The sequence below is a fragment of the Tetrao urogallus genome (assembly GCF_951394365.1).
Source record: "Tetrao urogallus genome assembly, chromosome: 1".
NCBI lineage: Eukaryota > Metazoa > Chordata > Aves > Galliformes > Phasianidae > Tetrao > Tetrao urogallus.
The window spans coordinates 103194070-103212522 of record NC_136813.1 but is presented as its reverse complement, the minus strand read 5'-3'; the positions used below and the strand labels follow the sequence as shown (position 1 = coordinate 103212522).

The window sequence follows — 18453 nt, the reverse complement described above, 5'->3', positions numbered from 1 at the left end:
AGGCTAATTAACATAAAGGCTCTGATTAATTCTGCCAGTCATTGAGCGATAATTACAGCGCAGGACTGTAAACATTCTGCACTGGAGATACAGCCTGTTTGCCAACATCTCTCTCAGGGATGTAAGTTTACCATGGCAACCGAGGCAATTTTCTGCCTCCTTCCTCTTAGAAAGGAAGGTCACTATACCTCCTCTTCTTTCCAGATTGTTATTACATATAAGTGGGTCCACATTCTATTGCATTTCATGTAATGCACTACCTACGTTCTTTAATAACAAGCAATGCTGAAACCAGTTTTCAATAATACTATGTCCCTTGCCCTTTAATATAGTACTGAGAGGAAGTGGCACATTAACTGATACACTGAAGCGTTTAGCATTGTAAGTTTGTAAGCTTTGCTGTTTCACATACATTACTGAACAATTACTCTGACTTATAGTAAATTTACTATGTGTTATTTATACAAGCAATCTATACTAGCCACATTACATAGCCAATCTTATATTATACCTCTATATCCAGACACTAGAAATAAAGGCAAAGTAATATTTGCTATGTTGAAAATAAGTTAGGTGGAAGAACACGAAACATTCCTAGGATTTGAATGGTCTTCATGATAAATTACAACACCTGAAAGTCAGAATAAAATGATCGCTGGATGTTTTAGCCATCTCAGTTTCTGAACGCTTACAAACGCTGATCCTCATTTACACTAATGGAACTATATCCATCTATACCTAACACCTGCAAGACCAATCAAAATGAGGAAACAAAGCAACATCTCATAGGTTCAAGACCATCTCTAACAGGACCAAAACGCTGTCTGGAAAGCCGAATAAGAGGAGGGCAAGCAGCAGATGGAAACAGTTTTTACCTGTACATTTAAGGACTGAGCAGCAGCCTGTAAACTTGTTCCAGCGAGCTGGACCTACAACACAGTGCAAAAACAGAAGTGATGTTGAATCTACAGGAAACTAAGTGTAAGAGGGAACTACCCCATTGCAACAAAATATTACCCCAAGAATATCTCTCCTTCTAACGCTTCACTCACAAAAACTCTTTCAGTCTTATTTGTCCACCTCTTGGGAAAAGTATTCCTGTCACAGGATCCAAATATTACAGCGAAACTGAGTAGAAAGAGAGCACTTTGGGGTTGACAGTCTAACTGCTCCTATTACTGTACAAATATCCACACCTCAGGGGAGGGAGCTACGTCCTACTCATCATCATGCTAATGTTTCAGAATGGGTCTTACACAAATATGCGCATTGCACTCACTTGCATCCCCGTAAAAAAAGAAAAAAAAATCACCTGCGTAGCACAAAACCCACAGCATAGAACATTTCCATAGATCAAAACATTCAACTGCTTGCAGTCCTCAGCCACTAAAAAAAAACATTAATATAGAGGACTGGAAATACTTTACAATGGTGGTATTGATTCAGGTATACTCAAAATTTGGATCCAGTGTGGATCCAGCGATAAACAGCCTAGTCCAAATAAGCTCGTGTGTTACCAGTGAAAAGTAATTGATGTTTCAGAAACCTCACTAAAGAGTGTCATTTATCTACAATAATGCTTTTTTTCCTATATAACAAATGCTAAGTTTTTGTTTACTAAAGACTCTTTTAATCAATCTCTCCTTGTTTCTACCACTGCTCCTATTATACAGAAGGAACACTATGCACTTAATTACCAACACTTTCAAAGGTCAGAGTAACAGCCTGTAACAAAGTCCATCTTTGACTATGTTTGAAAGTCACAGCTCATTTGAAAACGAGGCAACAGATGAATAAAAAACCAAAACCAAAGCAAAATGCAGTACTGGCCTCTATAAAAAGATGTGCCAACGTAAAATACTGTATAAAAGCGTAAAGATATCTGTAAACATAGGAAGAAGAGTTTTAATTTAAACTGAAGTATGTTAAACTACTGAGTATTTGAACAGGCAAGCCTTAAGAGTCACTTTAGAAGTATTTTCTACCACCCAGGATGAAGTCCTAGTAGACTTACTAAGCATTTTCTCTATGTAAGCAAACGTTCTAAAGAAAACTCATCCTTACTATAAGGAAAGCATAGTTTGACAGTTGATGATGAGCTCTTAAGTAAAAGCAGAGAAAAACTACACAATAATATCCTACCATCAAAAAGAATAGACTCAAATCATTTTATCAACTATATAATGAAGACTGAATGCATCTCACTCAGGCACAGCCAGAACATGACTGAACATGCCTTTGAATGCAATCTGGACTCCCCTTCTACCAGTCATTTTCTAAGTAGGAATTCAACTGCTCCTGATAGCATTCAATATTTTGCATTCATCTAGAGGAAAGCACTCTAAGACTGAATAACATCCCACAAAGAACAGCCATGCTTGAAATTTAAAAGTAGAGTCCCACATAGCCAATAAGCGCATAGAATAGTCGAGATCTGTCTTTGAACTACAGTTTCCAGAAATCAATTGTTTTATCAAATGTGAAGTCACAACAATCCCGAGAACTGTTTAAACAAATACATTTTCCAAGCAAGATAAGGCACTGTGCTAAATAAAACTGCAATCCTGGCTCAACCAATATAACAAAACAAAGACTAAATCCAACAAACAACAACAACAACAACAACAACAAAAACGATTTAAAACGAAATTTAAAAGCTCCCACAAGATTCTTCAGGACAGCTGTATCTGTCTCCACATACTGATAACCGATGAAAATTAGTCAGCTTCTCTACACAAAAAGGCAGCCTACAGAAGCCTATAGGTTCAGCAAATCCAGATGTTGGCATTCCTCCCTAGGTTCCATATAGCTAATCTACTAGGAAAATTGTAATTTACGTGACAAGTGTTGAATGTTCCATACAATAAAATGGCAATTCTGATCTCTTTTAATAGGGTATAAAAGTTTCAGTAGGTCAATTATACCACAACAACTGCGCTACAGCAGACCTCAAGCACTCAAGGTCAGCCAATTAGCTACAGAATTTTAAAGTTTAAACACGGTGCCGAGGAAGTGAAAGAAATTAGGACATTTGTTTTCACACTTCAACTGCTAGCAGATAAAAAAAGCTACCAAAAATACTGCACAAGCTTCTCTTCTCCTAGGGATGTTCCATTTTACTTTAGACTACATCTGAAGATCAGCTTTGATTCCTTAAATACAGAAGCAGCAGAACAGAGGGATCACAGCAGAAAGCTGAATATCATCCCACACACAGGTACCTGAAACAATTTTTTGTAAGAAAAAAATACAAACAAAAAAAAACAAAAAAACCACCACATCTGTCAGAAGCATATGTGCTTAATAAGTACCATGATTTTATATTTCTAGTCAATATGTAAGAGCTCAAGAGATCAGAGCCCAGTGCTGAATATCCTTCAACATCATTTCTGTTTTCATCACGACATACTGGCAGTTTTAAGATCTTGGCAACTGCTGGGCTAACACTGTTCTTTATCAGAAAGATTAAATTTGACACTGCATTTCATTTATGTCCAATAACTTCATTTTTTAATTACTTTAGACAATCGCAAGTACCAGGAAAGAGGCATTTAAAGCTCCTCCCAATAGGTCTCACTCTATCTGACATAGTCTACAGCACAGTGCAATTAAATGAGTGCCACAATAAGAATCATAGAATCGCAGGTGTTAGAAGGGACCTCTGGAGATCACAGAGTGCATATCGACACAGTAAGAACTTTCCCACCTAAGCACCTTGAGCATATGGTTTATCAATATGTTCTCTTACATGACTACTCATTCACAGAAAGAGAACACACAAGAGAAGCTGTGTTTGTACCTGTTTGAGTCACCCTTGCTCTGAAATGGGTCTTCTCTTACCTGATGAAGGTGCCCAAGAAAGGCCTGGGCCTGGGCTGTAGAGATTGGTCCTCCAACAGGCACAGGCTGCTTTTGAAAGTCCAGGCCATTTGTTTGTGTGCCTAGAGGAAGAGAGATGATGGCTATTAGCTATGATTTTTACTCAGAGAAAAGACAACTTAAATATGCATAACTCAATACAACGTAATAGAAAAAGCACTCCAAAGGGTAATGATATTTTTTTCTTTTTCACTGAGATGGATAAAAAAGGTTCTGTCAGTTCTGGGCTTTGTTGATTTAGCTTCTGTCAACTGAAAGAAAATACTAAGCTAATTTAGTTAAATTCTATCACCTTACCTATGAGGTGTACACTACTACCCCATCATTCTCAAGCCATGTTAGAGAATCAAATGACTACAAGCTGCTGAAGTTAAAACTTATTTCAGTCCCGCGTATACTCCACTCAGTAACTGAATACAACCTTGAAGTTCAGGAAGTGACAAGAACAAAGTTTGTATGTACTCATCTCTCATTAATGGTGGGAAAAGTAATAGTTGAGGAAAACAAAAGTACCGTATACATAGTTTTTAATCAAAAGAGTATTATTCTGGACCATAGTCCAGAAGTGCTCCCTCCAAATTTTCTACTAAATGATTACATCTGCAGAGTTTCCGTGACATAACATGACTGACTGTGTTTGCTGTTGCTCTCATCCACTTTCATACAAATACAACCTGATTGTTTTCCTCCATCTTTGCTGTCATCCTCCTAAAGAGCTTAGGAGACACAAAAATCCACAAAACATCTGCAAATAACCTGAATGTGAGGGTAAGAACTCAATTGTCTTTCCCTTGAACTGCCAACTAATTTCCTATTGCCAAGAGGAACTAACTATAAACTTTGAAAAATTATTCCCTGCATAGATAAAGTGTTAGGGATGACCAGTCTGTGTCTGGCATATTACCTACCTACTGTGGCTAAGAACAATAAGGAAGACACTGAGTTTGTCAGGCTGCAAGAAATGTCTTGAATAGATTATGCCATCTTAAAAGTTGTGTCTACAGTGAAGTACAAATGGCTTTAGACTTGCAAATTCACATCTTCACAACAGATTTTGTTGATGCTTATGAACAGGTGTTTAATTCATAATTCTGAACTCCTTCCATCATCTACGTTATTTTTCTCAACAAAAATCTACATTATCTAATAAGAAATAATCAGTTGTTAAATCATGGGGGATGCTATTCCTTAGAAACATCAGCAAAAGCAAGAAGGCAAAAAATTTGATTAAAAATACACTACCCAATATCTAATATAATTTTATACTGCTGCTCTGACCTACAAAAAAGCTTACATAGATAAGATTACCAAAAACTACGTCACTGTTCAACTGTTCAACAGTTGTTCAAAGTGCAAGCTTTCCAGCACCAAGGTAAGTCATACCTGAAGGTGGCCATGTGATGTGGGTTGGTTTTTTTTTTGCTGGAGCTGGTATGAGGGAAGAAATGGTCAACTCTATTTTTACTTCTATGATTTGAGCCAGGGTTTACATACTTACAGACATTACTGCAGCCAAAGATCCACAGACACTTTACGTATTTAAATTTTAAACTATGTAGAATAATTTTGCTCAATGAGTCCAAAGTTCCAATACAAAGTGCATGGAAGGATTATCACGGGTCTGAACTAATTCACCAAATAGAAGTTGGTAAGATGACATGCTGGAAAGAACTACAAGAGTCTTATCTGTTCCCGTTCTTTTGAGTAAAATGCAGAATCCTCTCACTACAGAAGTCTAAAGGGAATGGGAAGATGACTGGGTAAACATATAAAATTAAACCCTGACAAACAAATACTGAGTCCAAAGAAGCTCTACAACCCTCCTTATTCAAGCAAATGCTTTTCATCAGGTATTTTCAACCTTGCTGATGAACCTGCAAGTAGAAAGGGAAGAAGAAAAAAACCTACTGTAAGGTAGGTATCCCTCCCTCCAATTAGAAACTTCCAAGGATCACAAAAAATTATCCTTCTCAGAGAGGACTAGCTGTTTACCTCACCTTAAACAGCTGAAATAGTTCTTGCTGGCTGTTTTCCAAAAAGAGCCTCAAATCATGATGCTATATTAAAGAAGCACTGCTATGCATATGTATAGACACACTGGTTAGTGCTTCTGCTAACTCTGATACAGAGATTTGAAACAAGCCTCCTACAGTTGACAATACTGAGCTAAGCAAGTTCTAAGATTGAGCCTAAAATCTTCATTGATTCCAAATATTCATAACCCTCACAGCAGCAATTTAAAATGGTATCAAGAGAATATAACATTTTCCTTAAATCAATTCTTAAAGGTCTACAACTCCTTCTCCCCACTCCATCCAAATCTCAACTTCAAGCAAAAAGAAAACAAAAAAAAAACCTTAAAGTCCACCTGTTTACTCTGTTCTACTTGCATCTTAAGCTTTCTTTGGTATCTGGAAGTCCCTTTCCCCTTTGGGTGCAGTTTTGGAAAGAATGCTGCCAATGTTTCTCACATTTATCACAGGATGCCTACATCTTTTGAAGAACAGCAGGGAAAATGAACTTTGAGTTGAGGGTTTTAGAAGTTTTGCTCCTAAGGTGCTCAGAAGGATGCAACAGCACTTCTGCTGAATCCAAGAAATCTGGTTAAGAGACTGGAAAATGGGGTTGTCACAATTAGGAGGTCACCAATTAGAAGTAAGAAGGTGAAAGGATCGGAGTGCCGCTTTTACTCAAAGTAAGAGCTAAATGGAAAAAAATAACAACAAAACAACAGATTTTCACACAAATATTTATGTCATTCCCATCTCCATCACACCTCCTTCGTTACTGTTGTAATGATTCTGATGGCTCACCAACATCAAAACAGTGGGAGTGGGAAGTCTCAGTTTTCCATCTCTCCTATGTTCTTACATACAGGCATGTTATCACCATTCTGTTCGTCCTGATAGTTCATGGACACAGAAGCAAGCGAATTCATGTTGCTAATGGAGTAGAAAACCCTTTACATTAACTGTTCCCTTTCCTGTAAGAATTCCAAGTTAATTCATCCCACTGAACCGACAGAAAACCTAGCTTAGGATTAGGGTCTGACAAGCAGCAGATGGAAAGCATGGGAGGGCAGAGAGGTGGCAGCAAGGAAACAAGCCTCCCCCCTTCCAGCAAGTTGTTAAATCACATCAAGCACTACGATGTAGTTTCACCCTTATAACCCAAATCCAGTGCAACTTAAGCATCTCCAAATTCTGGCATAAACTCAGCTGCGTGGTTAGTTACTTCAGAGAACTGGTTTAGATGAAGACTAATAATGAGTGCAATCACTTTTCAGCCAAATCAGATCTCTGAACCGTCTCATTTAGGGCCACTCCAGGGAACAGAACATGAAGTACCACATCAGCCTGAGCTCGGATTAGTGTTTACTGTCTTCCAATTACACTTCCTGAGGATAAACACAGAGCCAAATGGAGCAGGAAGATAATACTGCACCAGCAGTCAGGAGAACATGCTTCAAAATATTAAGACCACAATTATCAGAACGTAGTCAGGGCCTTGCAAACTGTTCAAGAAAGCAAGATGAGTGAAGAACTACAGTTCTAGAGAGATGCAGAATAGGGTGTGAGAAAGTACTTATGAAAGGAAGACATGCAGTGAAAAGGAATATTTCAAAACTAACTTGAGCACGCATCTACAATGTGCTCTAGAAAACATCTTTCAGCACTGACATTCCCCCCATCTACCCTGTGGCAGACGCCAGTATCCAGGAATTGGTGTTTCCTTGTCTATGTTATCAGTAAAAAGTTTAGTAGTTATATTTGCCCAGAATTCTAGCAGTTAAAAAGAAAATCAAAAACATTTCATGGTCCTTTTCCCATAGATTCTCTTCTGGAAATTGGAAATTCAATCTTGGAAAATGAAGCAAAGCAAACAAGAATATTTAGAATCCTTCTTTCAAATTCTTAGCTATTTTGCTGTTATATCAGTGCATGTCCTAAAACTACAGCTTTCATAGACATTAATCTTGGCTTTCATACTATTGCATTAACAGCTTTTAAGAACACTCATTAAACAAGAAAAAAAAAAAAAAAAAACTCTTCTGAAAAGTTGTATGCTGTAACATACAGAAGGAAACAGAGAAAGCTATCGGTATTTCTACATGGTAGAATTTTATCCTTCTCTCTCTTCTTTCCAGTAGATACTAAACGACCTGTTCATCCCCCCCACTGAAGGCTGGAAAAGAGTTGTGCAATTCTATAATACTGAAGAACAGTTCATCAATTCATCCTCTTGTATGAGCAGCTGGCCAACCACTCCTGCACTTATTGAAACTTTTGTTGTTGTTTTTTACTTATCTGAAATACGATTTAATTTTTAAGGTACTTAAAAGATGAGTCAAATTAGTACACAAGAGTTAAAATCTGTTTAAGGCATTTTCTTGTGACCAGTTTCAGGGAAACTTTACTTTGTTCCTTAAATAGCGTTAAAAGCACTAAATCTAGTTTAACTTCCATGGAACTTAAATTATTAATTCAGAACTTCTGACGTTCAGCCATCTTTACCAATGGTAACTGCTTCTTTTCCTGGAAACATCTGCTCTGCCAAACAAACTCCATGCCTAACAGTAATTACTCTCAAAGTTTTCAAACTGCATCAGCTTACTGCACTGAAAGCAGGAATGACCCAAACATTTACTCCTGATCAGAAGACAGACAAGCAGTGCTTACACAGGAGACTTCAGTATTTACAAACGTTACTGGGAAGAAGACAATTAATGAAAAGTTACGAGAATCAGCATCTATAAAAATCTTTTTGCATTTAATATCGGAGCCTATGCTCCCTAGACAATCAACCAGTGGCACTTCCAGCCCCTTACCATCACGACTTCTTTTCACTAACTACATGCAGAGCCCAGAACCACAATCTAAACAGACTGATCAGAAGTCTAAATTACATTCCATGACTATTCCTTTAACATTTGTCTGTTGACTAATGCAATTGATGCTTGAGCCCCCAAAGAAAGTCACAAGTGTCAGTCGCTACCTCTGAGCGCTGTGTCTGAAAGCAGACCAACGACTACAGAACAAAGAGCCCTCAAAATTTCTAGCTTGTTTCAGTCTGAACAAATAAAAAAATGAAAAAATCAGGAAGTAAATTTGAAATGAATGACCATGAACACTTAAGTTACAGAAGTGGTACTTGTAGAAGGTCCAAATACCAGTAAGAGTCAAGCTTTTCTTATAAAGTAATGTTAACATTATAATATAAAAAATAAACACTGTAGTCTCATTTGTGATGAAAGCATCTACATGGAGCTTTACAATCCATCCCTTCTTCATACCACGAACATCATCTTCACACTGATGAAGTATGGCAGGGCAGCAAAAGCAGAGTTCTGTTAAAGCAGATGTTACACTTTTATGATAACGGACTCTCTCCAGATGAATTATGCCCTTCTCTGAAAGACCTCAGTTGAGGTAAAAGCTGCCAGCTAAAGATGCATTTAAGGCAGTGCACTGGGGGATGACTCTTGAGAAATTGTACACTGAACTGCAGTCATACAAAACAGCAAGTTTGAATTTTCTCAGATGTTTACACACATGCTCCAGACACAATGAATCAATTGACAAAGGATATTTAAAAGTATTTTCTTGATGTTGTCTATGATTATTTCTCCAGCTTGTACATTTTTTGAAATAAAGCTATAAGCTATGCTAAAAAGCCTTAAATAGATAATTTTTTTATACATGGAAGTTATTGATACCTCCCCCATTACAAATACCACTGAAAGTACAGAAGCAAAGATGCCAGTAACCAGAACTACACTTCAGTGAACAGATTTCCTTCAGACTGACACAATCTATGACAGAAAACATTCAGACTCTCAGGTCAGTATTGGGAACATTCAACCACTGTTAGCTCTCTACAGCCTTGCTCAAAGAATAAGGAAACAGTAGAATAAAGTAAATTAATAATTGCAGCACAATTCCAAAGTTGAAAGTCTTATTACTGAATAAAGATGAAGAAAACCATTTTCCTTACCCAAGGGAACTAAAACTCCTCTCAACACAAGCAGTTCTTTCTTATTTTTTCTCTCCAAATGTTACACTGAGCTCAGAGAACATTCCAAGTTCAGTTAAACTACTTACTGCCTGTTCAGAATAGTTAATTCTTGTTTCCAAAACGAACCTTAAGTTATCTGCAGAAAAGAATTAAGGCATGAGATAGCATGACTGAGTTCTAGTGACTTAAACTTCAATGGGTTATAAATTGGTCTCATCTCAATACAATAGCTGTGACACAAAGCCTATCTGTCCCAGTCAAACTTCAAGTCTATCCTAACACATGAAGACACTTCAGTGAAGTCTGCAAGCAGTTTTTTGTTTTTAAATATTGAGAAATGATGATGCTTTCTTCCTTTGCCTTGTTCTTAAGAACAGTTGTAACCTTGACTGAAGTCTGAAATGGAAACAATATCAGCCAATGGCCCACATCTGCCAGGGAAAATAACAGCATCAAAATAAATAACGGAGTTAGGTATGTCAAAGATGCATTCTGACAGGGAAGAATGAGATGACTTTATGGAGAGCTAGAGCCACAAGATTTTTCATGACATCAGAAGCATTACAAACAAGAAGGAGGAATAGAGAATCTTGTAAACATACTGATAAGTGCATGAGTAGTGCCCTACATACAGCATGGCTAATGACTTGCTTTTTGTACAGACATGCAGTGTTCTCAGGTCTCTAAAAACACCAGGTGTAGGAACTCTCTCTGTCCCTGAAATTCTACATGTGTTTTTTGGGGTTCTCTTCTACAGTATTGTTGTTGTTCCTGTACACTGGCAAAAAAAAAAAAAAAAAGCTTTTCATATTCATTTAATTTGATGATAGAAATACCTGTGTATCAATTAATCATTTCTTACCTGTGTTCCCATCTCCACTCTCCATTGATGGTTTACTGGTTTCTGACGGATTGTTCATTCTTGAGTCTGCATTAAAACAGAAAAAGATATAGTGATGAACACAAAAAAAAAATGCTACACAAACCTAATCATATCTTCTTGTCCAAGAGATACACAGAACATCTTGAATTCAATATGTAATTTACTCTAATTCAGCTTATTTTATAACACAAAGAATCATCAGAAGCAGAGCATAATATTGAGTTTTCCAGATAAATACAATTTCAACATTTTGTATGTCATTGTTGACTTGTAAAAGCATAGTGCTGAGGAATAAAAAGAGCATATTGGAAGGCAAGGATAGGCAGAACTTAGTTTTCAGTACACTGAAATAGAGAAACAAAGAAAAAAAACAAAAAGGAACAACTATGAAAAGATTCAAAAACACTAAGTCTGACCACCAAGGACTACATTCAGCCATTATGTTTGAATAGATGCCATTTATCTAAAACTACATTTTTATTTTACAGAAATGCCACCAATATTAAATTTAATATTTCCTATACATTCATGCAAAACCTTACAAATATGAAATATATTCCTCCTCCTTCTCCCAATAGATGAACCTATTGAAAAGCCTGCTCTGGACCTGAAAGGTGTCAGCTAAATGCTGCGCAACGCAGAGCCTTTCCAGATGGCAGACACAGAATATAGCTTCCTTATATACGGCTATACAGATGTTGTGTGTACAGCATCAGCTCTGCAACTTATTACCTCCTCATTCCTAGCAACCAGCCACATTGATGTGCCACATTAATGCAAATGAAAATTACAAAAGGAATCTCAAGATAGACTAGCTCATAAAGTGAAGCATAAACAAATCCTTAAGTACATTCTTTCATTCCCATAACCAGTTAAACACAAACTCAACCAGCTTGAAATGAATATAAACTTCAGGATATTCTCTTGCAAGGTGCTTAAAAGGTTACTTCTTTCGTCAAAGCAGCGATCTCCAAAACACCAACAAGCTGAAGAGGAATACAATAATGGTATTAACTCCTGTGTCTTTCCCCAGGTATTTCCAAGAATGCCCAGCCCCTCCATTGCTCGACAGCCCAGGAAAGAGCTGGAGGTGAGATGACAGACTACTGCCATGTGCTACCATCTGCTGCCTAGAGGAAAACAGTGTGTTCCTTGGGATAATAGAGCCAGGGGCAACAGCAGAGGAAGAATACAAGTATGAATCAAATGGAAGGAACGAGCACTTGAGCAGTGCTTGAAAGAAAACAGGAGTTGCAATGGAACTCGTCTGGGTGTACTGGGTTGAAAGAGGAAGGAACTAGTTAGAAATGCAGCTTATAAGAGAGAATCAGTAAAAGACATTCGGAAAAACTCCAATGCTCAGTTAGGAAACACGATTTAAGACATGTCAGTGTTTTTAAAACTAATGCAATTTTCCATGTAAACAAGTGCTTCAGTTGAAGCGAGTGGGGCCTAGAAAACCCAGAGGGTGGTAATAAATGAATCTGCCCGTCAAGTTACTTCAACCTCTCCAAAGTACCAGCTCTTCATAGTAAGTTCCTATGGCTATGATTAAACCTTGTAAAGGTCAGCTGAGTATAAAAGATACCTGAATTGGCTTCAGACATGCTCCCTTATAAACATTCCTTTCAGCGTGAAGGCAAACATGTTAAACTGCCTTTTGAAACAGGGAACAAGTGAGAACCACCCCAGCTGAACACTTCTGGCCCACGTTTCAACAAAAGGCTGAGGTTCTGCGCTGCCTTTCACCACCTCTGCTTCAAGGTACAGCCTAGAGCAGAGCTTCATTAAGGCTGTAGGAACAGAACCTACAACTTCTCAGGGTTTTTTGTTGTTGTTGCTTTTTTGGTTTTTTTTTTTGTTTGTTTGTTTGTTTTTTTTTGTCATTTTCCACATCTGGATAGCAACATTTATGCTCTACTGAGAGAGTCTCCCACAGACTACACAGGAAACAGGCTATTTTGATGTGCCACTCACTGCTGGTGGGTCTGCATGAAAAACAATTTGTGTTTGTTTTAATTTAGTAGTTGCACACACCTTAAATGAGTACACTGTTGTGGTAACAGTGCATTTGTTTGAAGCAATTACAGGCAAGGTTTGTTTGATAAACATCACTAATCTGCTCCTTCACATGCAGCTGGCCACTGAAATATGCTTGGCTTCTGAGAACACTGGGCAGGAGACTTCTATTTGGACATGAAGGACATTTGGACAAACATGAAGAGTGCTTGTCCAGCAGCACCATGAGCAAGATGGGCTCCAAACCCCATACATCTTGCCGTGAAAGCAGGCTAATCTACAGAGCTTTTGGATGTAGGATATATTTTTAGGCCCAGAGCAGGACAGCCTGAGCTCATGATAGCACTGATCACTGAAATGCACAGTCAAGGAGATCACCCCTGAACAACACAGGATCCACTTGCTCAAGGACTTCAGAAAGCCCTTCCCAAGATAAAAAACAGGGACTCCTGGGCTACTCGGTTGCAAACTGAAGTATTAGAGCCAGCAGGCAGGATACCCACATTGGCATCAAGCTGCACCTAGGGGCAGGGCGGCAACTGTCTTGCACACAGCACTGCAAGCACTGCTACCCAACAACTTCTTGCACAACATGCAGACTGTTTACAGGACAAAAGCAGAACTCTTTTCATAAGGCAAGAGATGTCTTCTTTCGTTTTAAAGTATTGTAAAATAAATTGTTTTGTTTTGTTTTTTTTTTAAAAAAAAGGTTTTCAGTGTTTACTAATACTAGACAGATAAATGAAGTTGACTCAAGTAGCAAAAGTGAGTCCACCTGACAAATATTTCATCATAAGGATTGACCCCGAGAGTCCTCAAGTGTCATTACTGTGAAAAATCAGCAAGTTGGACACCAAAACATCTTTTCAGCATCACTCAAATTCGAACGAAGGATGGCATCCATTATTACACCAGCTGACTATTCTTGCTCAATCTGTGGGCCTTCTGCATGTAAAGCATCACGAACAATGCCGCTATTTCCATTGCAAATGGTATGACACACACATCTGAAGCACAAAACTGCCACCAGCAAAACAGACATATCTGCAGAATACTAAGCCTACAGATTCATTATGTCACACACACGCACAGTTTATACATACTCATAAGACTTCTGCTTCAGTTAAAGGAATAAACAAATGAAGTGAACTAAAAAAAAGTCCTGACGCCCTCATCCTTTTTCCTCCCCTCAGACTTTAGCTGTGTTTTAAATAAAGGCCCTGGGCTACAACTTCTGCCAACCTCATTGAGCAGCACACTCAGCAGAAGGAGGATCGAAAGCAGCAGGTGTGTGATTGAGATCCAGCTCTCGGAGGCGAACCCAGGCAGCACTCTGCCGTGCTGGCAGCACTGTGCCGCGCTCCCACAGCCCCTCAGCATGTCTCAGAAGGCATGCAGAAGGAAGAAGCAGGCAAGGGACCAGCCTGCAGCATTAGAATCTATGCAGACCTAGTAAAAAGCTAAACCTTAACCAGTACATCACTCATTGTTTCCTTTCACCCAAAGTGAAAGTACCTAATACTCCGACAGAACCAGCAAAAATGATTCAGTGACACATATGGGAAAAAAAAAAACAAAGTTCAACATGAGTAAAAACGTACCAAGAACTCACTTGAAGGTTTAGAGTAGAAATTCATTTTCAGAAAACCAATTTCATGTTCAGAAACAAATATTCAGGTGTCTGCTTTAAAATTTACCATCCAAAAACGTTCTTTATATACAGATACAATGCATTTAAAAATAAAAAACAAAAATAAAAATCAATACATTGAGCTCCAGGGAAAGAGCCTTGAAAATAAATAAAATCTCCTGCAAAACTGAGATTATCAGTTTCTTGTAAGTAACTTAAAACTACATTTAGAAGAAAATATGGCATGCCTGTTCTGCAGTCCTGATGAAATCTCAGCTCAGCAAATACATTATCCCAGTAACCTTAGGCACAGCTTGCAACGGTATCAATGGCAACCGCTGTGGACTCCACCTTATTTTCTATTACGCGCGAAGAACCTCGCTATTACATTAAAAATACACAGACATAATATACACTCTGTTGGGGAATGGCTCAATACGGCCAGTAAATTCTTGGAGACTGCAACTCTCTCACTCATTTTCATGTTTTAAAATTTGAAACACACAGATATGCAAGTCAAGTCTTAAGTCTCTATGCTTATTAGAAGCTAAATGCTTCTCACGTTGAAATCCAAAAAGCATACGGTCTGCATCAGTATCTTCTAAGCCCAACAACAAGCCCCTTCAGTGCAGAGGAAAAGAATTCTCTTGGATCGAGGGAAAGGGGAGAAGAAAATAACTTATTTCCCCGGTATTACACATACAATACATATATATAAGGCATTTCCTCACTGCCGATGCGCTGGTGAGCTTCAGCCTTACAAGCACCTTCTCTGCCTCTGCATATGTGATTAAGCCTCTATGCATAGTCAACCTCACACCCTCTATTTCCATATTAAACACTTACAAGAAAGAGCTGAGCTGGTACCCACCTAGAACGTAGTCACTGCAGTCCAGCATTGCTGTGGTATCCTCTACAGGTTCAGACAGTCCAAGGAAAGGGAGAATGGCAATTTCTATCAAATCTACACTACTGCTCTCAACGACACAAGAAAGGGAGCGGGGAGGTGGGGGAAGAAATACAACTTCAGTTACACCATAGCAATCTTCAACTGAACAGGGAAACTTCAGTTGCTCTGTGGAGTTTTAGTCTCTCCTACTAGCAGTGTCTGACATTGTCAAGGCGACTGAAGCGTGAAAAGTTCCCCTTTTTGTAATAAAATAGAAACAAAGATTGCAGCTGGCAGTTTCCATAATGAAGCTTAATCAGTATGCGCCTGATTAGGGCCTTATGCAAATCTCCCCTCGTTAGCACAGCAGCCAGCACTTTGAAGTCCATGAACAATTCATTTGCAGAGTACACCGAAAGCGCTCCCTGCATAATTTAAATCTCGGTATAAATATTTATCAGCTCATTTGCATATTAATTGGCAGTGCATGAAGGGAAAAATTATCTCCCGAGTGCCAGCATAATAATTAGGGAACAAAATGAAGTTTCTTCCAATAGCTTGGCTTCTCAGCCCTAACTCGAGCACAGTACCACAGGGGAGCAGCGAGGGGAGAGAGACTGAGTTTTGTTAAAATGCCACTGAAATGACACGTACAAATTAGAAACAACTCTACAGACTTAAGCACCTTTAATCTTATTCCTGCTGGCAACAATAACTTCAGTAATAAAGGGGATTTGGAAAAAGCTTTCTGCACAAACCAAATAATCCCAAGAAAACAATTAGCAAGGTAGGAGCCCAACACAGAGCTGTCAAACCAGTGCCTGCACATCTGTGTGGTGTTTTCCACACGGTAAGACGAGCTGTCACAAGAAGGTCCTGGGCAAGAAAGAGGAACACCAGGGCAAGGAAGCAGCACGATTCTCTCTAAATGACTAAAGAGGCCGGTGATTCATTATCTGGTAATCCCTTTGCAACAGCCAAATTAACAGCAGTGGGTATGTTGAGTATTGTGTAATATTTGACACCCACTAATCCATCCCGAGTGAAATCAAAATAGATTTCACTTTTTTGCTTTCCAGCGACTTCCAAGAAAAAAACCCAAATCTATTATTAATCCCTACCACAAGCACACACAATATAGTCAAACAAAGCTCACTGCGGAGCACCAAGGCTGTGGCTTAGAACCACCCAATGATAAGCAGAGCCCGGTTGTGGCTGAAAGTGTAACCTGTCAAAGGACTGGGGAACACGCTATGCTCTATGGAGGAGCCAATCCTCTCTTCCAGACGTGTTCCACAGAACAACGCTTACTGAAGAACTACAGTGCTAGATTAAACCATTGCAGATTGCTTGATTACCACTCAAATCTCATTGATCAAAACAGCAAGAATGTTAATGCAAAAAATTAAAGAGGAATTTGGACACTGCAATATTTATTAGACTGTGTTCTGATCATGAAAAAATGTGTGATGATCAACACCAGTGACTGCAGGGTTGGGCCACTCTCTTCCCGATGTTAATGTGAATTTAAAGATTGTTTTCTTTTTTTTTTTTCCTCCTCGAGTTAGCTGTGCCTTTCTCCTCATTTTTGAAAGGAACTCAAGCACCACCTCTCTACAGAAGAGTGCACAAGAGAAGGGACTTCTCGATCGTCCGTCACTGACTGGAATTTGTTTCCACGCTTGACCTCTTCTTCTGTTCAGGTTCATATCTCTACTTAACACAATATGTTTCCCACTATATATTTAACAAGTGATCTACTTGAAGAAGATGCCAAGAAAAGAATATACACCCAACTCCACGGAGACAACATGTACCAATTACCTTTTCCTAGCACCCTGCTTCTGACTCATTTCTTAGACATTCACGCATCCCATGAAGACTTCTGGGGCACATCACGGTCCCCAGACCTTCCCAAAACCTTGCTGTTCCACCCATGTTTCTGGACTACATTAAGATAATCCCTTTGCTTCATTGGCTGAGCCTGGACAGACGGTGACACTTGATGAAGCAGGAGCCACCCAACAGTGGCTGAGCTGAGGCAACCTGCAGCACAGTGCCAGGTCCACAATGCCATCCTGTAGATTCTCTTTGCACTGAACTGCTTGAACACAGGTGCAGCAGCAGAAACACACAAAGGCAGGAAGTGACCGTTAAAGCAGGCATGTGTAGTGATGGATGACTTGTATCAAGAACAGAATAATAAAGCAGTAAATAAAGGCCAGGGAAGAATAAGCCTGAAGCAGTGTCAGCAAGTGTTCTGCAATACCACTGTGCTGCTCATCTGCTCTATTGACACTGCACTGACAGCTAACAAGGAAAAGGCAGAAAAGTTTTCTTCCTGTTCCTGATGGTGCCCCAACAAATCTTTCTTAGAAGTACCATCCCCCAACAAGCATACATTGCAACTGTAACTTCCACTGACATGCTAATTTCAATAAGGCCTTTTAAGCTGACTTTTCAAACGAAGTTTAGCAAAAAAAAACCCCAAAAAACTAAAACACAGTGTGCTTCAAGTGATCACTCCCTTTTTGATAATTTTATTATCTTCTATTTTATGTAAATTCTGATGGTTTTGGCCAAAAACACTATTATTCCATCTAGGCCATGCTACTGCAACAATTTATGGGGTATGCTTCTGTAGAAGACCTGAAGATCTAAATAGAAGGATTTGGGGAGTGACTGAGTAGACTGCCTTGCTTCCAAACCAATGCTATTTTCCTATCCAGGTTCTGCCAACTCATTGGCTATCTTCCTCGTTCTGGATTCTCACACTAAAAGTTAATTAAGACCTTGAACCAGTCACACCTGTGGTTTAAGCAAAACACCACTGCGAGTTTTTCACAAAAATCATTATTTTTCCTCCAAAGGTACCTTAGATCATTTTCAGGACGAGAAAAAAAGAAGTAAACTCTCTCAGTTTCCCACGCAACTGTAGACATTTCAGAAGTTCTCTTCAAGAAATTCTGCAATGCTGATGTTGAATTTTTCTTCCACACAGCTCTGTTCATGATTTGCTGCAAAAGTGAAGGAATCAAGGCCACTAAAATGGAGCCAGGTATAACATGGAATCTTCAGTCCAGTGCTGCAGAAGTACTCCTCCTCCACTATTCTCTTCACATATCCTTAAACATTTCT

General features: G+C 38.9%; 1 protein-coding gene across 4 annotated transcripts in view; it reads right to left on the bottom strand.

Annotated features, from left to right (window-relative positions):
* The window catches only part of POU2F1 (POU class 2 homeobox 1), a gene marked incomplete at both ends in the record, with an annotated part of 108722 nt that overhangs the window by 35642 nt on the left and 54627 nt on the right, over positions 1-18453 (bottom strand). For 3 of the 4 annotated variants that reach the window (XM_079542404.1, XM_079542401.1, XM_079542403.1), the window contains 3 exons: positions 876-929; positions 3841-3941; positions 10757-10822. In XM_079542404.1, coding sequence (XP_079398530.1) covers positions 876-929; positions 3841-3941; positions 10757-10814 — 213 coding nt within the window. Of the gene's footprint in view, positions 1-875; positions 930-3840; positions 3942-10756; positions 10823-15297; positions 15326-18453 lie in introns of those variants that run through there. The other variant, XM_079542402.1, reaches the window with a different exon arrangement.